This window comes from Micromesistius poutassou (assembly GCF_964030765.1).
Source record: "Micromesistius poutassou genome assembly, chromosome: 8".
In the NCBI taxonomy this organism is placed as follows: Eukaryota; Metazoa; Chordata; class Actinopteri; order Gadiformes; family Gadidae; genus Micromesistius; species Micromesistius poutassou.
The window spans coordinates 19,854,399-19,876,075 of NC_140278.1; the positions used below are offsets into that span (position 1 = coordinate 19,854,399).

The window sequence follows — 21,677 nt, forward strand, 5'->3', positions numbered from 1 at the left end:
GGGTTCAGGAGAGCCAGGAACCAGTGGTCCAGTAGGGGCGGGGGGGGGGGGGCGCGAGTCCTGAGAAGTAGACGCTGTTCTGAGAGACGATTGGCCGGTCAGAGCCGTGAGGTCACGCCATCCTCGCCGGCGCCTTTGTTTTTTTTTTGGAATTAGTCCTTGGTTGTGATGTGGGAGGGGCTACTCGTCCAGCCCGTCGTCCTCGTCCTCCTCCCCGGCCGGCTGGGCGTCCACCTCGGCCGTGTCGGAGAACTCGTGCAGCAGGACGTACTCGCGGCTGCTGAAGCCGAACTTGAGCACGTCCTTCTCCTTGAGCTCGTAGTAGCGCTGGGCCTCGATGCGCTGGTTGTTCAGGTAGGTGCCGTTCCCCGAGCCCAGGTCCAGCAGGTAGGGCTTCACACGGCGGCCCGGGGTCCCGTCCAGACGCGTGTACTCCACCAGCCTGGGGGGGGGGGGGGGTGGAGAGGGGAGAGAGGGGGTGAGTCACATGCTGCCTAACCCTTCACTCTCACTGCCAGCCTTGGTGCTCAGTTCGGATTCATTCGGCAGCCCCGATCTTCTGGGTTGGGTGCAGGCACGTTATTTTAAATGCGTTCCAACATCAGATCCCAGGGTGCTCTCAGTCTGAAGAGCCAGTCACCGTGGGGCCCACGAGTCACTGATGATCCGTCAATTCGTTAAAACAAATGTGTTACTTTAATAATGCCAAAAAAGATTGCATAACCCTTAGGATTGCTGCCTGGACGACACAGTCTCAGTTAGAGCTCTAGAGCTCCAGGCCCCCTATGGGTCTGACTGTTAGAGCTCTAGAGCTCCAGCCCCCCTATGGGCCTGACTCTGTTAGAGCTCCAGTCCCCTATGGGTCTGACTCTGTTAGAGCTCTAGAGCTCCAGGCCCCTATGGGTCTGACTCTGTTAGAGCTCTAGAGCTCCAGGCCCCTATGGGTCTGACTCTGTTAGAGCTCTAGAGCTCCAGGCCCCCTATGGGTCTGACTCTGTTAGAGCTCTAGAGCTCCAGTCCCCTATGGGTCTGACTCTGTTAGAGCTCTAGAGCTCCAGGCCCCTATGGGTCTGACTCTGTTAGAGCTCTAGAGCTCCAGGCCCCCTGTGGGTCTGACTGTTAGAGCTCTAGAGCTCCAGCCCCCTATGGGTCTGACTCTGTTAGAGCTCTAGAGCTCCAGGTCCTCACAGAGGTGCTGATGTGTTATCTCCAGAAACGGAAAAAGGAGAATTATTGAAGCCTGATATGAACTCCTCTTTCCCCCTCCCCTGTCCCCTCCCCCATACCCTGTCCCCTCCCCCCTGACCCTCAGGGGAGGGTCAGAACCATCAGTGTTACCTCAGCACCCCTAACCCACTCCACCCCCCGTACTCCTCCACCCTCAGGTCGGCGGGGGTCACCTGTACTGGAAGATGGCGTGCTGCTTGGAGCAGGACGGGTGGTCGATGGGGATGTCGGCGATCTTCCTCTCGCGGCCCAGCAGGTAGGCGCTCTGCCGGTGGATGTACATGACGGGCAGCGGCTCGTCGTTCTTGAAGGGGTAGAGACGCCAGCGCCGCTTGGGGATGCGCGCCTCCGGGGGCTCGTTGTACTTGATGACCACGCCCCGGAAGGTGTTGGTGTCCTCCGTCAGCGCCCCAGACAGCCCGAAGTCGGGCTTCTCCTTGTCGGGAGGGGGGTCGTCCCCGCCCTCGCCCCCCTCCTGGGGGCCCCCGAAGGCCCCTCCCCCCCCCTCCTGCTCCTCCCGCCGCCCCCGGGCCTCCCTCCGCCGCTCGTCGTGCTGCTGCCGCTCCTCCTGCTGCTCCTGGGGGGGCTGCCCGTCCCGCGGCCCGTCCCACCGCCCCCCCCGCTCCCGGGGCGGCGGCGGCGGTCTGTCCGTCTCCCACCGGCTCCTGCGCTCCGGTGGGGGGTCGCTCCGCACGAGCTGGTCCTCGGCGCCGACGGCCCCCCCGCGGTGGGGCTCCGCGGCCCCCCCTCGGTGAGTTTCCCGCTCCTGTCAGGAGAACCAGCGTCAGCACGGTGAGCAGCTGGTGGTCTGGAGAGACCCTCTTCAGCCCAGAACCCCGACCTTATCAATAATTCGTATTCAGGTCTAGAGTAATATGTATAGGGGTATCAATTTGAAAAGTGACTGAATAAGCACAGGAAATATTTAATTTTGCACTGCAACTGCTAGTGTTATTGTACTTTACTCTTATATTTTTTTTTATTTAGAAGACTGTCTGTTTATGTCTTGTGGTCATCACTTTGTGGTTCCTTGAATTGTCTCAAAAAATAAAAATTTGTAAAAATATATATAAATAAATAAAGTGAGCCTCACTATAGAGACAGACTCTATAAACTCTCCAACATGTAGCTTATAAAGTTAGCTTCACTCAGGAAACCAACAAAGAAAAAAATTATAAATAAAAATAATGATACATATTCAACAGTTAAAGTTATGACAGAGTAGAGTCAGTACAGGAGGGTTATTATAGTTATGAACAACGTAGATCTACTTATCTGGCCTGTTTGAAGAACATTTCCATTGGTTTCTATCAGTCATGCTCACCCGTTTGATCCGGGCGTCTGACCCCCGGTGGGGACTCCCGCCCCTCTGGTTCCGGGGGGACCGGCTGCCCCTCTGGTTCCGGGGGGACCGGCTGCCCCTCCTGGGGGGAGACCTCTCCCTCTTGGCCGGAGACCTCTCCCTCTTTGGGGGAGACCTCTCCCTCTTGGCCGGGGATCGATCCCGCGGTCTGACAGGCGATCTGGACGAGGGAAGCAAAGGATCGGATTCAATGAAACCGTCAGAATATGGATGTACTGCTGGCTGTGTTCGTGTCCTCCTAAGAAGAGCGATGAAGACCAACGGATGTCTCTGTCTCACATCACACAAACTAAAGGTTGGACTTCATTACATTACCGTGTTAAACAGACTGCATTAATCTGCACTCTGCTGACCAACCTCTCAAAGCTTAACACATTCACTCATTCATCCTCACATTCACCCATACATCCACACCCCGACGGCGGAGTCAGCCCCTTGGTGCGACAGCCAGCTGGTCAGGGGCTGGTCAGTTCTCGCTCAGGGACACCTCGACACTCAGCTAGGAGGAGCCGGGGATCGAACCAGCGACCTCCCGGTGACCAGCCGACCCGCTCTACCTCCTGAGCCACATGCCGTGCGGACCGTGATCCTGAACCACCGACCTGCTGCTCCTCCGGCGGGGCGGACTCGGGCTGGCGGACCGGGACCGGGGTCGGGGTCGGGGGCTGGCAGACCGGGACCTGGACCGGGGGGGTCTGGGTCTCCGCGCGGGACTCGGTCTCTCCTGTTTGATCCTCACCCTCGCCTCACGCGGCGGGGATTCCCGCCTCCGTCTCCTCTCTTTCTCCATCTTAAAGCACCGCGACTAACGTGGTTTATATTGAACTAAACGTTCATTACGGGGTCCAGAGGTATGGTTTTATACACAATGAAGGTAAAACTCTAAACACCAAAACTTCTATTGTGTAAACGCTGTTTGGTTTCCACTTCCGGTGGTGCGCAGGAAACCCTCCCGGTCCCTCCCCCGACTGATGGTTCCGCCACCGCTCGGCGCCTTCTTTATTTATTCTTTAATTATTCTTTATTTATTCTTTAATTATTATTTATTTGTTATTTATTTGTTTTGTTATTCTTTATCACAGATTGGTAAATTATGATTATCCAGCTGACCTGAGGCGGGTCGTCGCAGAGCGCAGGCGCTACCGGACCGGCTGGTAACCATGGCGATATCAACGATCACCGTCCGCGAGGAGCGTACGGCTGGTAACCATGACGACATCAACAGTCGCAGTCGCAGTCACAGCAGGTGTAGCGTCGAGTATTGACTGTTCCTCCCGCCGGTAGAAAGTGAGTTAAAGTGATCAGGATGATCCCCCCGGCGGAGTCCCTGCTGAGGTACGACACCCCGGTCCTGGAGAGCAGAAACACGGACAGAACCGCGGACAGAACCGCGGACAGGAAGACCCCCAAGGTAGGATGGAGCGGGACCGCTCTGAACTAGAACCAGGGACAGTTAACCTCTAGAGAACCGCTGTGAACCAGAACCAGGGACAGTTAACCTCTAGAACCGCTGTGAACCAGAACCAGGGACAGTTAACCTCTAGAGAACTGCTGTGAACCAGAACCATGGACAGTTAACCTCTAGAACCGCTCTGAACCAGAACCAGGGACAGTTAACCTCTAGAGAACCGCTGTGAACCAGAACCAGGGACAGTTAACCTCTAGAGAACCGCTCTGAACCAGAACCATGGACCGCTTACCTCTAGAGAACCGCTCTGAACCAGAACCAGGGACAGTTAACCTCTAGAGAACCGCTCTGAACCAGAACCATGGACCGCTTACCTCTAGAGAACCGCTCTGAACCAGAACCAGGGACAGTTAACCTCTAGAACCGCTCTGAACCAGAACCATGGACCGCTTACCTCTAGAACCGCTCTGAACCAGAACCATGGACCGCTTACCTCTAGAACCGCTGTGAACCGGCTCAAAAAACCCAGAATCTGGTCTGATACAGGTTTGAATAGGAGTAATTAAATGTGATTTTTTTTATGTGTGTGTCTGTGTGTGCGTGTGTGTGTGTGTGTGTGTGTGTGTGTGTGTGTGTAGGTGCGGTCTCTGAAGCCCAGCCCCCAGCAGCCCCCCCTGTCCGGCCCGGTCCCCCCGCCCCCCCGATCCCCCGTCGCCGACGCCCACAGACAGCAGACAGAGGAGGTCCTCAACTCCCTGCTCCCCCCCAGGTATACACCACCCACTAGGTTACACCACCCACTGGGTATACACCACCCCCCAGGTATACACCACCCACTGGGTTACACCACCCACTGGGTATACACCACCCCCCAGGTATACACCACCCACTAGGTTACACTACCCACTAGGTTAAACCACCCACTAGGTTACACTACCCACTAGGTTAAACCACCCACTAGGTTACACCACCCACTGGGTTAAACCACCCACTAGGTTACACCACCCACTGGGTATACACCACCCCCCAGGTATACACCACCCACTGGGTTACACCGTCCAGGTTTACAGTGTAAACCTGGGTGGTGTAACCTAATGGGTAGGGTTCCCAGTGGGTGGTGTAAACTTTACACCACCCACATCATTGGGCTCCTGCCTGGTCTCATGGTAACTAAACAGAGTTAAGCTCATTCTCTAGTTTGTAAACATCGGTCTGTCAGCGTCCAGTGGCTCTGGGCGGCGCGGTCAGTCCGTAAGCTCCGCCCACTAAGGTGCAGTGTGTCCCCAGGACGTGGGCGGAGGCGGGCCAGCTGTGGGTGCAGCAGGTGTCGAGCACCCCCTGCACGCGCTCCGACGTAGTGCAGCTGACGGACCAGCTGGACGAGCTCCTGGCGCAGCGGCAGGCCCGCGAGACCGGCATCTGCCCCGTCCGCCGGGAGCTGTACGGACAGTGCTTTGGTGAGGACCGCCTGCTGAGGGTTAGGCCTGATGGGGCTGGTGGTGGAGCCAGTCAGGGCCTGGGGTTTCAGCCATTACAACAGTAGGGACACGCTGGCTCCTCCCTCAACCAGCCTGCGGCCGGCGGCCCTGGAGAGCTCTGGAGTCTCCAGAGGGCCGGCGCTGTAGGAGGCCCACAGACCAGAGTCCAGCGAGGGCTGATTTATACATCAGTAACACCTGATACCACATCTCAAAGTGATCACAACGATGTGACCGCTCTACAGTGCTTCTAGGTCACTAGAAGCTCCCATCACCCATCACACCCAGCAGCCCTTTGGTCGGTCCACTGGGTAGACTGGAGTCATACTGGTCACTCTGGGGTAGATTCAAACAGCTGGTTTAAAGTCATGCCAACATCTGCCTTCTCACCCTGACCTCTGACCCCTCAGACGAGCTGATCCGTCAGGTGACCATCAACTGTGCGGAGCGCGGCGTGCTGCTGCTGCGCGTACGCAACGAGATCCGCATGACGGTGGCGGCCTACCAGACGCTGTACGAGAGCAGCATGGCGTTCGGCGTGAGGAAGGCCCTGCAGGCCGAGCAGGGCAAGAGCGACATGGAGACACGGGTGAGAGAGAGAATCCACAAGAGAGCTAGGGGCCAGCTAGCACACACTGCAGAGAGCTAGGGGCCAGCTAGCACACACTGCAGAGAGCTAGGGGCCAGCTAGCACACACTGCAGAGAGCTAGGGGCCAGCTAGCACACACTGCAGAGAGCTAGGGGCCAGCTAGCACACATTGCAGAGAGCTAGGGGCCAGCTAGCAGTCCTTAGAGAGCTAGGGGCCAGCTAGCACACACTGCAGAGAGCTAGGGGCCAGCTAGCACACACTGCAGAGAGCTAGGGGCCAGCTAGCACACACTGCAGAGAGCTAGGGGCCAGCTAGCACACACTGCAGAGAGCTAGGGGCCAGCTAGCACACACTGCAGAGAGCTAGGGGCCAGCTAGCACACACTGCAGAGAGCTAGGGACCAGTTAGCGGTCCTTAGAGAGCTAGGGGCCAGCCAGCTGTCCAGTACTGGTTGTATGTACTTCCTGCCGTGGCCTATTGTGTTGATGGTTCTTGCTTGGTCTTGTAGCTCATTGGTCTAATGTGTTGATGTTTCCTGGTCTTGTAGCTCATGGGTCTGTTGATGGTTCCTGGCCTGTTGTGTTGATGTTTCCTGGTCTTTAGCTCACTGGTCTGTTGATGGTTCCTGGTCAGTGGTCTGTAGCTCATTGCTGTTGATGGTTCCTGGTCTGTAGCTCACTGTTCTGTGGATGGTTCCTGGTCTGTTGATGGTTCCTGCTGGTCAGTGGTCTGTAGCTCATTGCTCTGTTGATGGTTCCTGGTCTGTAGCTCATTGCTCCGTTCATGGTTCCTGGTCTGTTGATGGTTCCTGGTCTGCAGCTCAGTGAGCTGGAGCTGGAGAAGCAGGACTTGGAGCGCCAGCTGAGCGAGCAGAAGGCCAGATGCGAGGCGGTGGAGAAGAGAGAGCTTGAGATCCGCCAGACGGAGGAGAGGAAGCACGGGGAGGAGATCCAGTTCCTCAAGAGGACCAACCAGCAGCTCAAGGTGACACATGGCCGCGCCCTCCACGCCATTTCAACACTTACAATCACACCATCATTTAAAGTTTTTATTTGAAAGTGATGTAGTTTACATTTAAATTACATTTTTTAATTCTACTAATGTTGTTCACTTTAGTATTTAAAGGATGTTCTCATTGCAGGCCCAGCTGGAAGTAACCATCACTCCAAAGAAATGAGATTCCTCCGACACACGTCATTTAAAGCCTGGACGCAGATTTATAAAAACCATACAAAACAGATTGTGGGTCTCTGGGTGTAAATATCTTTTATCATCTTTTTACAGCACGAGTTATTGTTTTCTCTGAGACATGAAGGGTTGTAGAGCTGCCAGCGGGCGATGAGGGTCAGACATGTGTCTAGAGGTGGACCACTGAGTCCTTATCAACAGAAGGCGCTGGAGTACACACTCCACTGAGCTGAAATGTGTCCTCCATCAGACACACTTGATGGAGGACACATTTCACCTCCACACATTCCCAGTCTGCACTCAGGGAACCCATTAAACAAGCAAGTCAAAAGGCTCAGAGAGCCACACCCCCCATCCCATCTCTCCACCAATGAGAGCTCCTCTTCGGGGTTCCTCCCCGCCAGTCCGCCACCAGGCCGTAGCCCAGGTCTGTGAAGTGCCCACAGCGCCGCTGGTTAGCGCTTTGCCTTCTTGCCCTTCTTCCCCTCCAGTACGGGCATCTTCTTGTCCCGGTTCTTGTTCTTGACGTTGTGTGTCTCGTAGTAACGCGCGCCCACCTTCTTCAGCTTGCTCGCCCGCTCGGCTGCGCGTCTCTGGAGAGAGAGAGAGAGAGAGAGCGTGGAAGGCGTCAGTACAGGTTCACTCCACACCCCCGGGGTCGCTACATTTACACTGTTGTATTTTAGATTTCCCGTCCATGTTGGACGAGGAGAAACGGAGCAGGAGGACGTGATGAAGAGGAGGACGTGTCACCTGTTTGGAGGTCATCTTGGCGACGGCCGGGGTTTCCTCCTCCCCCGCCCTCCTCTTCTTTGACCTCTCGATCACAGCTGGGAACAGGAAAACAGAGCATTAACCACACTGCTGCTGGGACATTCCCAAACCATAAGGACACTAGCAGGTAGTAGAAGTGGGATTAGCCCGTTTGGTTAACCCATTAACCCCTCAGGGATTAACCCGTCTGGATGGGTTAATCCCTGGGGGGGTTAACCCGTTAACCAGACGGTGAATCGTCTGAGGGATTAACCCGTCTGGTTAACGGGTTAACCCCCCCCAGGGATTAACCCGTCTGAGGGATGTGTGTAGAGCGCTCTGACCGGCTACCTTTCATATGGGCTTGCTTCTCATCTTGTTTGGGTTTGTCGTCTGCTAACACTTTGTTTGACAGCCCTTTGGGAATCCTGTGCAGAGAGAGAGAACATTAGCTCACTGCGTGCACCGCATCAAGGCCGCCTCCCCGCGCCGCTGGACGGTGGCGGCTGACTGAACTCCCGCCACAAGGGGATCCGCGTGGCGTGTGAGCTAGCGGTGCACACCCTGCAAAGGCTGCAGCCCCTTATTGAAGACAGCCCGTTGATTAGGCAGCAGCATCACCGGCACCACCGGCACCACATGGAACCTCTCACAATGAGAGACATCTCGTGGGCCCACGGCCTCCTACTGGCTCCTAGGGGCCAGAGAGCGGAGGGTGTAGGCCCTGGCTCCTAGGGGCCACAGAGAGGAGGGGTAGAGCCTGGCTCCTAGAGGATGGATAGGCCCCGGCTCCTAGGGGCCAGAGAGCGGAGGGTGTAGGCCCTGGCTCCTAGGGGCCACAGAGAGGAGGGATAGGCCCTGGCTCCTAGGGGCCACAGAGAGGAGGGATAGGCCCTGGCTCCTAGGGTCCACAGAGAGGAGGGATAGGCCCTGGCTCCTAGGGGCCACAGAGAGGAGGAGTAGGCCCTGCCGGTGGGACGTACCGTATAGCAGAGAAGCGTTTGGACTTGGCACGGTCCAGGAACTGCTTGTATTTTGCGATCTTCTCGTCCAGCTGACGGATCACCTCGCTGGGACCTTTGGTCACTGCTGCTGCCGCGGTGCTGGGGCCCGCCGCCTCTCCCTCTACCACAGCCTGCTCCTCCTGCTTCTCCCCCTGCTCCTCACCACCCTCCTCCTCCTCCTCCTCCTCCTCCTCATCCACGTCGGAGTCGGAGAACTCGGCGGGGTCGAGGTCACCCATCTCCACGGGGTCCAGGTCCTCGTCGTTGAACTCTGGCGCCACCGAGATCTTGCCAAAGTTCTGTCGCACGCCGGCCAGGATCTTCTGGACCTGCTCCTTCTGCTTCTCCTTACATCTCTCCTGCGCCTCCTTCTCTGCGGGCATGGCCACCTCCACCTCCTCCTCCTCCTGCTGCTGCTTCTCCTCCATCTCCTCCCCCTGCACCTCCTTCACAGGTGCAGCAGCCTCCTTCTCCTTGCCCTGCAGGAGTCACATGACATCCATCATCATGTATCATCCCTTCATTCATTTAGCAACGGCATCACGCTGTCATGATGACGTCATCCCCGCCATATGGTTCCACCGGTTCTTACCTCCGGGTCGTTATCGGGTCCTGGCGGCTTCACGAAGAAGGGGATGCGCCCCCTCTGCCAATCGTTGAGCACCATCTTAGAGACCGTGACAATGTCTGGTTCTCCCCCCTGCAACACAACCACCCTTTGATCACACATCATGCTGCCGCCACCTATTTAAAAAACACTGGTAGTTAAGAAGGTAGCCACTGGTTATTGATGTTGAAAGCTGATTCTTAACAAGCTAATGGTTATTAACCACACTGTTTATCTATGATCTGGTTAACGGGCTTGGGTCACTAACAAGCCACTGATTCTTAACAAGCTGCGGTAACTAGTTACTTTTATTATAGAGTAATTCAGTTACTAACTCCGTTATATATATATATATTGAATAAAAGATGCATTTTTCATTTAAGTACCCATCTTTCTTGTGTTTATTATCATTTGCCACATAATTAAGCAACCTCATGCTAAATTTAAGAAAAATTTAATAATTATCAGATTAGTCGACTAATCGTTTCAATAGTCGGTGACTAGTCAACTATTAAAATAGTCGTTAGTTGCAGCCCTACTTCAGATAGGGAGATGAACTGAGCTCATGTCTCTGACCCCTGCTGACCTTGTGCAGCTTCCCGGTGCGGAACGCCAGTTTCTCCAGGAAGTCCTCGGGGGAGCTCCAGGTGGGGATGCGGTAGGTCTTCTGGATGTACTCGGCCTTAGCCCGCTCCAGGACCGCCGCGATGTGCTCCTCTGGGTGCTTGATCTTCTCCACTTGGACCTGCGGAGAAGAGGAGGACATGATGCAACGCAGGCGTTCAGCGTTGTAAGACCAGTGGTTACCGGCATAAACTACAGAGCAGCTCAAAGGATAACAACAAGAGGATCATTCTGGCTGAACTCACCACTCCCTTCAGGACGATGTCCGACTCGCTGTCCTCAGAGGGGTAGACCACGCCTGGGCAGTCGATGAGGAAGATACGCCGCATCAGAGTGATGTACTGCCACACCTAGAGAGACAAGAGTGAGAGCATCAGAGTGATGTACTGCCACACCTAGAGAGACAAGAGTGAGAGCATCAGAGTGATGTACTGCCACACCTAGAGAGACAAGAGTGAGAGCATCAGAGTGATGTACTGCCACACCTAGAGAGACAAGAGTGAGAGCATCAGAGTGATGTACTGCCACACCTAGAGAGACAAGAGTGAGAGCATCAGAGTGATGTACTGCCACACCTAGGGACAAGAGTGAGAGCATCAGAGTGATGTACTGCCACACCTAGAGAGACAAGAGCATCAGAGTGATGTACTGCCACACCTAGAGAGAGAGAGAGGCCGAGAGGGGTGTTGGTGTCTGTCTGTATAGAGGTGGGGTTGGGGGGGGGTCTGTATATAGATGGTTGTATATGGGGTTAGGGGGGTTAGGGTCTGTCTGTATAGAGGTGGGGTTGGGGGGGGGGTCTGTATATAGATGGTGGTATATGGGGTTAGGGGGGTTAGGGTCTGTCTGTATAGAGGTGGGGTTAGGGTCTGTCTGTATAGAGGTGGGGTTGGGGGGGGGGTTAGGGTCTGTCTGTATAGAGGTGGGGTTAGGGTCTGTCTGTATAGAGGTGGGGTTGGGGGGGGGGGTTAGGGTCTGTCTGTATAGAGGTGGGGTTGGGGGGGTTAGGGTCTGTCTGTATAGAGCTGGGGTTGGGGGGGGGGGGGGGTTAGGGTCTGTCTGTATAGAGGTGGGGTTGGGGGGGGGGTTAGGGTCTGTCTGTATAGAGGTGGGGTTGGGGGGGGGGTTAGGGTCTGTCTGTATAGAGGTGGGGTTGGGGGGGGGGTTAGGGTCTGTCTGTATAGAGGTGGGGTTGGGGGGGGTTAGGGTCTGGCGGTACGGTACCTTGGTCTCTCCAGCGATGGGCGCCACGTTGCAGACCTTCTTGGACCTCAGGGTGTTGATGACGGAGCTCTTCCCCACGTTGGGGTATCCGATGAACCCCACGCTGATCTGCTTCTTGTCCGTGTGCAGCTGAGGGGAGACGAGGAGGATGAGATGCGCTATGTCTTCTACGTCAGCCAGAAGTCTGGTGGGGTGGCTCCACTACTAATGTCTGGTCCCTCTACAGAGATCCACGTCAGTCTGGTTCCACTACTAATGTCTGGTCCCTCTACAGAGATCCACGTCAGTCTGGTTCCACTACTAATGTCTGGTCCCTCTGCAGAGATCCACGTCAGTCTGGTTCCACAACTAATGTCTGGTCCCTCTACAGAGATCCACGTCAGTCTGGCTCCACTACTAATGTCTGGTCCCACTACAGAGACCTACGTCAGCGGGGTGGAGGGTCGCGGAGGGTGGGGCTCACCTTGCCAAACTGCCGGAGCAGCTGGATGAGGGAGCCCTTGCCGAAGGAGTTGGTGAGGCTGGCGTGGAAGGCCAGGGTGGGGTTAATGGCAGAGAGGATGGCCACCCAGCGTTTCTATAGCAAAAAAAAGAAGGATGGGGTTCATCGTCATGGATACACTGTGGTCTCCCCCCTCACTGATGATGACACAACAGTGTGTTGTATCAAGTACTCCTCAGTCACCTGTGGAGTACCGGTGGGCTAAATACAAATACATGACCTTTTCATTATTTTATATTAATCTGGGTTAATATCGGCCGGACAAGAATACAGAATCTAGAGCACTAAACTAAAGACATTGAGTAAAGGTTCAGGGTAAGGTCAGTCCCGATTGGCTGGTTACGTCACATGACACCGGGGGTTCCAGGGGACCTACCGTGACCCAGGTGGGGATGAGGTCACACTTGTTGAGGACGAAGATGAGGTGTTTCCAGGGTTTCTCCTTCTTCATGTACGTCTCGATGCTCTGGGAGCGCGTGCCCATGGGGTCCCGGGCGTCTAGCACCTGGATCACCACGTCTGACGAGTCGATCACCTACGGACACAGGACCCGTCAATCACAGGACCCGTCAAGCCCCTCGATAGATCACATGACATGTATATAAAACATGACGTGTGTTGATGTGTGTGTGAGATACAGTAGCAGGTGATAGCGTACCTTGTACAGCTCTCCCCAGATCCTCTTGGACTGGCCCTTCTTGAAGATCTCCTCACGCACCTCCTCCCTGGAGAGAGAGGGTTCACTATATCATCTCCATCCTCCTCTTCCTCATAAGCCCCCCCCCGGAGAGAGAGGGTTCACTATATCATCTCCATCCTCCTCTTCCTCATAAGCCCCCCCCCGGAGAGAGAGGGTTCACTATATCATCTCCATCCTCCTCCTCCTCTTCCTCAGGGTCAATTAGAGGAACCTGGTTTACACTGCACTGGACTGGACCTTACCGGACCCCAGAGTCCTCAGGGACCAGGTCCGGTCTAGAGGAACCTGGTTTACACTGCACTGGACTGGACCTTACCGGACCCCAGAGTCCTCAGGGACCAGGTCCGGTCTAGAGGAACCTGGATTACACTGCACTGGCCTGGACCTTACCGGACCCCAGAGTCATCGGTGACCAGGTCCCGGTCCTTGTCGGCGCTGTAGGAGAGGACGGAGGCTTCGGCCCGCACCACCAGGTCCTTGACGTCCTCCACCAGCAGGCTGGGCCTCTTCCTCTGGGCCCGCGGCCCGAAGGTGCTCTGGAAGCCCTCTGTGTCAAGGATGTGCACCTTGGAGTTCTGGAGGAGAGGAGGGGAGGACGTTAGGGCGAGGAGAGGAGGAGGAGGAGGAGGAGGAGGTTAGGGCGAGGAGGAGGAGGAGGTTAGGGCGAGGAGGAGGTTAGGGCGAGGAGGAGGAGGAGGAGGAGGAGGAGGTTAGGGCGAGGAGAGGAGGAGGTTAGAGAAGGAGGAGGTTAGAGGAGAAGGTTCAAGGAGGAGGACGTTAGAGGAGGAGGAGGTTAGAGGAGGAGGACGTTAGAGGAGGAGAGGAGGAGATTAGGACACCAGCTGGGGAGGGAGATGAATCCTTGGCATCGTTAAGGTACGTTATTCATGCTGAATCACTGGACCAGAGTTTAAACACGACTGAGTCACCCTGACCTCTGCCATATCTAAAAGGGGTTCTTAACTTTTGTGGTAACAAATCACGATCTTAACAAGTCCATCTTCCAAGAAACTGATTTTTGTCTGCAGAATATCAAAACATGCAGAATAAAAACTGCCGAGCCAGAAACAATAAAAGTAGCTCACATTGCCTCCTCATAAATAACCATAAAAACAGCTGGTGAGGTCGCGTGATACAAGCCCACTCTGATCACTAGCATCAATTACAAAACAAACAGAAACAAACAGAAACAAACAGCCACTTAGTGACCACCTGCACAAGACTCCTGGGTGTAGACCCAGACACGAGGGGCGCCTGCTAGTGCTCCGCCCAACACAGCGACCCTCTGCTCAGTGAACCCACCCTACCCCAACAGAGCACCCACCCTACCCCAACAGAGCAGCGCTCTGCTCAGTGAACCCACCCTATCCCCAACAGAGCAGCGCTCTGCTCAGTGAACCCACCCTACCCCAACAGAGCAGCGCTCTGCTCAGTGAACCCACCCTACCTCCAACAGAGCAGCGCTCTGCTCAGTGAACCCACCCTACCTCCAACAGAGCAGCGCTCTGCTCAGTGAACCTATCCTACCTCCAACAGAGCGCTCTGCTCAGTGAACCCACCCTATCCCCAACAGAGCGCCCCGTCCAGTGAACCAACCTCAAACCATGGATCTCCACCACCAGGACTTCAAACGGACGATTGGAGAGAGAGAGGCTTAGTTATAAAGAGTCTTCACTGAATAAAGGCTGCAGCGCCACAAGCTATCGATAACGTGAGGCCAGCTGTGAGCGGCCCCTGAAGCGAGGTCAACACAGCCGGCGTCCTGAACACAAAGAGCAGGAACAGAACTCTCTGTTATATCACAGCGGAGAGGAGCCCAAATACCAGGCCTGACCTTCCATTAGGACGGGCATGAATTCATTTTCAGACATTTAACAGCCGGTTTCAATAAATCCGCCGGGCATATGAGAGCGATTACGAGGCCATGCTGTCACGGAACCCATGATGGATCTGGAATCCTCTGGAGAGCTCAGAGTTGGCACTTTGCACAGACAAGATCTACCACCACAGGGTTTATGGTAACCCAGAACCCTCGAAACACCATGAACTACAACATGCTGTCTCTGTGGACCTCCATCTCAGTCTGCTGTGCCCCCTCTCACCCTCCCTTTCACCCCCTCTCCTGATGTATCTCCTGGGGGTGGACGAGGTGTATCTCCAGGGGGTGGAGGTGTTTACTCACGTGAGCCTTGATGCGGTCGTGGAGGAGGGACATGGGCAGCTTGCTCCTCTTCATGATGACTCTGTATGGGTCCTTCTGCACGCGCCCCATCTCTTCCTGGAACTTCTGCAGGGACGACTGCTTGATCACTCGGGTGTTGGCTGGAGGCACAGAGGGGTGAGGAGGTAAGATGGAGGCAATAGGCCCACCTCTGCTCATAAGCTACCTGTCGCTTCCTCTTCTCTAGAACCCCTCTCTCTCGCCAGACTCCGTCTCCATAAGAGACATAATAAGTCGTTTAGCGTGTTCTTTGAGACCATGATGATTAACATCATGCTGGGACCAGTTCACTTTCCACAACTTCCACAACAACAGGCTGGAGAGAGGACACAACTCCTCATAAGTAAACATCTAAAGGTTCCCAGGCAGCCTGGTCTCTGGAGGCTGGAGGTCAGTCTGGTCTCTGGAGGCTGGAGGTCAGCCTGGTCTCTGGAGGCTGGAGGTCAGCCTGGTCTTTGAGGGCTGGAGGTCAGTCTGGTCTCTGGAGGCTGGAGGTCAGTCTGGAGGTCAGTCTGGTCTTTGAGGGCTGGAGGTCAGTCTGGTCTCTGGAGGTCAGTCTGGTCTCTGGAGGCTGGAGGTCAGTCTGGTCTCTGGAGGCTGGAGGTCAGTCTGGTCTCTGGAGGCTGGAGGTCAGTCTGGTCTTTGAGGGCTGGAGGTCAGTCTGGTCTCTGGAGGCTGGAGGTCAGTCTGGAGGTCAGTCTGGTCTTTGAGGGCTGGAGGTCAGTCTGGTCTCTGGAGGCTGGAGGTCAGCCTGGTCTTTGAGGGCTGGAGGTCAGTCTGGTCTCTGGAGGCTGGAGGTCAGTCTGGTCTCTGGAGGCTGGAGGTCAGTCTGGTCTCTGGAGGTCAGTCTGGTCTCTGGAGGTGGATGGGCAGCGACTCACCAAACCACTTGATGTTGGGCTCCACGCGGGCCACAGTCCCCGGGGTCACGGAGGACTGGAACGACAGGTTCCGGATCACCTTCCCTCTGTCGTTACTGGAGGGGATACACACAATGACGCACAACACAACGACACACTGAGTGGTCCTGGTGGTGCAGACGGCATTAGCTCAGGAGGTAGAGCGGGTGTTGTGGTGTCCCTGAGCAAGACGCCTCACCCTAATTGCTCCTGACGAGCTGGCTGTCGCCCTGCGTGGTTGACTCCGCCGTCGGTGTGTGAATGTGTGCATGAATGGGTGAATGTCAGTCAACACTGTAAAGCGCTTTTGATAAAAACGCTATATAAATGAGGACCATTTACCAGACGTCTGGTGAGTGAAGGCACTACTACTGCACTACAGATGCTGACTAAGACACTTTATTGACACTTTATTGTAATTGTTATTAGGCATGCATGATAACTTTTTTTTTTGACCGATACCGATAGCTTTCAGCTCCTAAAGGCAGATACCGATGCCGATAACCGATAACACACACACACACATATACATATATATGATCATGACCCAAGATCATGACATTAATACAAACAAACCCAAAAACCTTTGGGGTTTTTTTTTTTTCCACACTTGATGCCCGATATGTGGACATCGTTGTCTCTCAGACATCAGTAGAATCAACGGGGGGTTTAGGGGGGGCGGGCTTGCAAGGGGCAGGATATGACGTAGGGTTGAGGTTTGCAAGAGGCGGGATAAGGACGGCCCCTGTCACTCAGGTGAGTTTTGGTCTGACCGCAGACAGCAACGGAGGCAGAATGGGCAGAACTCATGGTGATCATCTTAAATGTTGCTGCAGCAATGCATCATATATTCTGTTGCATCAACAACATCCGCATCGATCGATGAAAGATTGGAGCATGAGTTACAGACAAATAGAAGATACAGAGAAAGAGAGGGTCTTTTTTTGCTTCATTTCACATCTAACAAACACTGGGACAAATGTAGTTGATGTATGTGTTTAACTGAGAAAACAGGGAGTGGAAGGCCGGGACCCTATAATGTTCAGTTAACTGTTGTCAATAATAAGTGTTACGAAAGTAGCGTGTGTGTGTGTGAAAGAGCGAGGCGAGCGAGCGGTAGCGTGTGTCAGTTTAGTGAAGTAATGAACAAGTCCGGTTGTGTGTGCAGACGTGTACTGTAAAGTTAGTGAAACTAAGAATAAATTACCCAGCCTGTCAATAATCAGCGTCATTTAGCGTTCATTTTAACCTATCATTTAGCGTTAGTGGGAGCGGGGCACTGAAATTATATAGGCTATGTTATCGGGGCTATTTGTCATGATGTCGGACTTATCGGAATGATGTAATCATTTCTGTTATCGGCCCGATAATTATCGTGCACCCCTAATTGTTCTATATGTGGGACGCGCGCACACACACACACACACACACACACACACACACACACACACACACACACACACACACACACACACACACACACACACACACACACACACACGTGTATATGTATATTTACTGTACATATTCTAGTTTTATTTTAACTATTTTAACTATTTTGTTCTTTGTTACTCTTTTTACTTAGCCTGGAAATCCAGACCCACATCTAGAAAGCTGTAGGGTCTGGCAACGAGTAATGAAAGAGGCCCAACTCGAGGGGCGGCACCAAGCATGCATTTGAAAATATCGAAAAAATATCACTATGACCAATCAGAAGAATACAAGGGGCGACGTATCCAGACCAGCAGAGCTGACCAATAGATAAGACTCTTGCCGTATCCGGCCGGTAAAACAGCAACACTTTTGGCCCGCCTATATCAGATACACCGATGTGATTGGTTAATGCAGAGGGGAATCGGGGAGTGAGTATATTGTTAATTCCCAGAGTGACTTGCTGAGCAAATTCAAATTGTGCTCTCGCGAGAACTCTGGATTTCCAGGGCACTTTTTACTCTTATCTTATACTATTTTTTTATTTTATTTTTTATATTATTGCATTGTTAAGGAGAGTTTGGGACACAACAATTTCATTGCCAACTATGACTGCCTGCCGGTTATGGTGTACATTTGGCACTAAAAGCCCTGGACTTGACTTGGTGAGGCGGCCCGGGGTCTCACCATCGCTGCTTCTGCCGGTACATGTTGAGCCTCTTGATGGTGGAGCGGTCCCGCAGGCTGCTGGCCCCGGCATCCTTGGGCCGGTCTGGGAGGGTCACACATTGGTTTACATACTGGTATCGTCACTGGTATCATCACATACTGGTATCGTCACATACTGGTATCGTCACTGATATCAACACATACTGGTATCATCACATACTGGTTTACATACTGGTATCGTCACATACTGGTATCGTCACATACTGGTATCGTCACATACTGGCATCGTCACATACTGGCATCGTCACTGATATCATCACATACTGGTATCATCACATACTGGTATCGTCACTGGTATCATCACATACTGGTATCGTCACTGGTATCATCACATACTGGTATCATCACAAGCTGGTTTACATAGATTCGATCCGGGTTTGATTCCCGATCACTGCCGCTCGAACTGTCGAGGCAGCGCTGCTTGTCAACAACAGCCAACAACACATCGTCTAACCCGATACAGGTCCGCTAACCCCACGACCGGGGAGACGGCTGATGCTACCAGGGTGGATCTGTCAGCTGCCTCCCCCCGGGTGGAGCCGTCTCCCCCCGGGTGGAGCTGTCAGCTGTCTCCCCCCGGGTGGAGCTGGAGGTTAGCAGGACCTGTTAGCATTAGCCGTGTGTGTGTGTGTGTGTGTGTGTGTGTGTGTGTGTGTGTGTGTGTGTGTGTGTGTGTGTGTGACGGAGCTCACCAGGGTTTGAGCTGGAGGTGGAGGTGTTGATGGAGCTCCGCCCCTTGAAGCGCGGCTTCACCATGGTGGCGCGGCGGGTGGAGTGGCGGGTGGATGCTGCGGTACCGGGGACACAGAAGGTCGCGGGTACGAGTCCTAAAGTCCGAGTTCTGTTGTTACACACTGCACACGTGTTCCTCGTGCGCGGCGTTAACCGGAAAGACGTCACCAAAAGAGCGACGGCGACACCGGCCAATCAGAGAGCGGTACACAAGCCAATCAGAGAGCGGTACGTCCTGACGTCATATGACTAATGTTATGTTGTTCATAATATTTACTCGAATAATCAAAACATCCCAAATATCATCTGATATGACGGAATTATTTGCGCCATAAATAATTAAATCATATTATAAACGTTTATAGTTCCAATAAAAACCTCCGTAAAGTCCGCCTTCTACTGGGATACGAGTATGACTAGAACTAAAAAATAAATAAATAAAATAACAACCAACTTAAATGATTTGATGAATATTGATACTCTTTTGGTTTCGTTTTGATGTTCAACCTTTATGAGGCTTTAGGGATTAATATGTAAAGGCCTCATATGCATACAGGCTACTTCAATGGGATATTAATAACCTACATTTTCATATGTTATATTACTCACCACAATCTCATCTAACATCTAACAACAACCATGTAACTGGTTTAAACTTAGCCTAACTAGTCCCAATCATAAGAGGAGACGATCTATGTTATTAAATTTTCCCTGATTATGGATTCACAAATGTGCAAAGAACAGGCTGATTTAGTCAGTTATCATAACTAAAATTGATATATTGATATATGTATGTATATATCACATTCCAGAAGAGTGTCACCATCATCCAACCACAGTCCAGAAGTGTGGCCATTATCCAATCACACAGAAACACCCCCTGTCCCCTCAGAGCCAATAGATCCCGCGTGAAGAGATGATCTTCAGCTGTCGGTCTGACAGGAGGCTGACGTCAGACAGGGCAACGCCAGGCGGTATCGATGAGAATGAATCAGAGCGACGTGATGGACGAGGTCTGGCAGCTCAGCGAGTCGTACTGAGGTCATGTCATAAATAACAAGCCTTCACTTAGGTCACGATGCACCTGCAGCGAATGAAGGGAAGTCTGCAGAACAGAAGGTCAGGAGGAGGCAGATGACCTTAAATCTCAATAGTGTGCAATGGTCTGTCTGAGCCAAGCTTTAGAAACACATTACTTGTGTGGAAATTGTAAGTAGGTTATTTTCGCACATGCTCCGAGACAGAGACAAAGACTGGTACTGCGCTGCACCATGCGGCGCGCGTGTGTGTGTGTGTGTGTGTGTGTGTGTGTGTTGTGTGTATGTTGTGTGTGTGTGTGTGTGTGTGTGTGTGTGTGTGTGTGTGTGTGTGTGTGCCTATGCTGTGTGTTGTGTGTGTGGTTGTGTTGTGTGTGTGTGTGTGTGTGTGTGTGTGTCTGCATATGTTGTGTGTGCGTGTGTGTGGCTGGTGTTGTCTGTGTGTGTGCATGTGAGTGCATATGTTGTGTGTGTGTGTGTGTGTGTTGTGTGTGTGTATGTTGTGTGTGTGTATGTTGTGTGTGTGTGTGTGTGTGTGTGTGTGTGTGTGTGTGTGTGTGTGTGTTGTGTGTATGTTGTGTGTGTCTGCATATGTTGAGTGTGTGTGTGTGTGTGTGCGTGTGTGTGTGTTGTGTGTGTTGTGTGTATGTTGTGTGTGTGTGTGTGTGCGTATGCTGTGTGTTGTGTGTGTGTGTGTGTGTGTGTGTGTGTGTGTGTGTGTGTGTGTGTGTGTGTGTGTGTGTCTGCATATGTTGTGTGTGCGTGTGTGTGGCTGGTGTTGTCTGTGTGTGCATGTGAGTGCATATGTTGTGTGTGTGTGTGTGTGTGTGTGTGTGTGTGTTGTGTGTGTGTGTGTGTGTGTGTTGTGTGTATGTTGTGTGTGTGTGTGTGTGTGTGTGTGTGTGTGAGTATGCTGTGTGTTGTGTGTGGTTGTGTTGTGTGTGTATATAATATTTCAGCCTGGCTCATCAGAAGGGTGTCTGCTTAAAGTCAGAGCTGGAGCGCGGCCTGACTAAACAAAACGAGACAGATTACCGACTTGGACTCTCTCTCTCTCTCTCTCTCTCTCTCTCTCTCTCTCTCTCTCTCTCTCTCTCTCTCTCTCTCTCTCTCTCTCTCTCTCTCTCTCTCTGTCTCTCTCTCTCTCTCTGTCTCTCTCTCTCTGCGTGTGTGTGTGTGTGTGTGTGTGCATGTGTGCGTGCACTGTCTCTCAGTGCGCTCATCTCCCCAGAGTGGGCCTGGACCTCAGTCTGGGCCGTTTCTTCAGCCTGGAGAGAGAAGGTGGAACCAGGACCTTCTGATCAGACCGAGGACCTGGGGACAGACAGACAGACAGACAGACAGACACACAGTGAAGGGTCTGCTCAGTGGACAGACAGCGAGTTAGCAGCCTGTTAGTTAGCAGCTCATTAGTTAGCAGCTCGTTCGTTAGCAGATTGTCAATTAACAACTCGTTAGTTAGCAGCTCGTTAGTTAGCAGCTCGTTAATTAACAGCTCGTTAGCAGGTCCCGTCTGTGCCCAGGGTTCGGACACTGGAGACGGGCGGGGGGGTGGGGGGCTCCATGACTCAGCAAAACAAATGAAGGAACGAAGCTCTTTAAATATGCATTACTAATATGTTGAGTCTTCTGCTTCTCATCCACCTTCCACTGAGAGGCCCCCAGCCGGCAGGAGCCCTGTCCCCACCACTTCACTGCTGCGAGTCTAAGAACGAGTGTTTCTGAATGTTCGTCTCTGGGTGTCAACCTTCGCTGTGGATAAGATTAGTCATTAGATTAGAAATAAGATTAGTAATAAGATCAGTAATAGTGTGAGTGGGTGAGGAGTTGTGGGTCTGCAGAGAATACGACGGGAGAAGCCTTTCAAACGTTCCCCCAGGCCTGCGGACCGGATTTTATCCACTTGACAGCGAGGAGGCTGAGAAACATTAGTGTGTTGTGTAACTGTTGTCTTGAATT

The 21,677-nt window shown here is 53.1% G+C and overlaps 3 protein-coding genes across 3 annotated transcripts in view; 1 reads left to right on the plus strand and 2 right to left on the minus strand.

The window, feature by feature from the left end:
- snip1 (Smad nuclear interacting protein) overlaps positions 1 to 3,527 on the minus strand; it is a 3,901-nt gene extending 374 nt beyond the window's left edge. Inside the window, exons 1-4 of the mRNA XM_084472336.1 lie at positions 3,193 to 3,527; positions 2,552 to 2,750; positions 1,401 to 1,993; positions 1 to 442 (exon numbers count right to left, since the gene is read on the minus strand). The exon at positions 1 to 442 is cut by the window's left edge and continues 374 nt beyond it. Coding sequence (XP_084328462.1) covers positions 181 to 442; positions 1,401 to 1,993; positions 2,552 to 2,750; positions 3,193 to 3,380 — 1,242 coding nt within the window. The 5' untranslated portion in view covers positions 3,381 to 3,527 and the 3' untranslated portion in view covers positions 1 to 180. The remainder of the gene's footprint in view (positions 443 to 1,400; positions 1,994 to 2,551; positions 2,751 to 3,192) is intronic.
- A 200-nt stretch (positions 3,528 to 3,727) lies between these two features.
- dnali1 (dynein, axonemal, light intermediate chain 1) lies at positions 3,728 to 7,329 on the plus strand. The gene is made up of 6 exons (XM_084471120.1): positions 3,728 to 4,001; positions 4,637 to 4,767; positions 5,286 to 5,455; positions 5,887 to 6,065; positions 6,887 to 7,051; positions 7,209 to 7,329. The coding sequence occupies exons 1-6, from the start codon at positions 3,897 to 3,899 to the stop codon at positions 7,242 to 7,244; spliced, it is 786 nt and encodes a 261-aa protein (XP_084327246.1). The 5' UTR covers positions 3,728 to 3,896; the 3' UTR covers positions 7,245 to 7,329.
- gnl2 (G protein nucleolar 2) lies at positions 7,101 to 18,829 on the minus strand. Its single transcript, XM_084471119.1, has 16 exons — positions 18,642 to 18,829; positions 17,908 to 17,992; positions 15,772 to 15,866; positions 14,852 to 14,991; positions 13,060 to 13,244; positions 12,628 to 12,694; positions 12,346 to 12,504; positions 11,931 to 12,044; positions 11,468 to 11,596; positions 10,489 to 10,593; positions 10,206 to 10,364; positions 9,605 to 9,712; positions 8,992 to 9,491; positions 8,360 to 8,436; positions 8,009 to 8,085; positions 7,101 to 7,848 (listed from the first exon to the last, which is right to left on the minus strand). The coding sequence occupies exons 1-16, from the start codon at positions 18,703 to 18,705 to the stop codon at positions 7,711 to 7,713; spliced, it is 2,202 nt and encodes a 733-aa protein (XP_084327245.1). The 5' UTR covers positions 18,706 to 18,829; the 3' UTR covers positions 7,101 to 7,710.
- Between the last annotated feature and the right edge of the window lie 2,848 nt (positions 18,830 to 21,677).

Coding starts and splice junctions, on each gene's coding strand:
- gnl2 (XM_084471119.1), bottom strand. CDS start 18,705: ATGGTGAAGCCGCGCTTCAAGGGGCGGAGCTCCATCAACACCTCCACC. Junction 12,505..12,627: donor TCTGGGGAGAGCTGTACAAG/GTACGCTATCAC, acceptor CTGTGTCCGTAG/GTGATCGACTCGTCAGACGT. Junction 10,594..11,467: donor CCATCGCTGGAGAGACCAAG/GTACCGTACCGC, acceptor TTGTCTCTCTAG/GTGTGGCAGTACATCACTCT.
- dnali1 (XM_084471120.1), top strand. CDS start 3,897: ATGATCCCCCCGGCGGAGTCCCTGCTGAGGTACGACACCCCGGTCCTG. Junction 4,768..5,285: donor AACTCCCTGCTCCCCCCCAG/GTATACACCACC, acceptor GTGTGTCCCCAG/GACGTGGGCGGAGGCGGGCC. Junction 7,052..7,208: donor GGACCAACCAGCAGCTCAAG/GTGACACATGGC, acceptor TTCTCATTGCAG/GCCCAGCTGGAAGTAACCAT.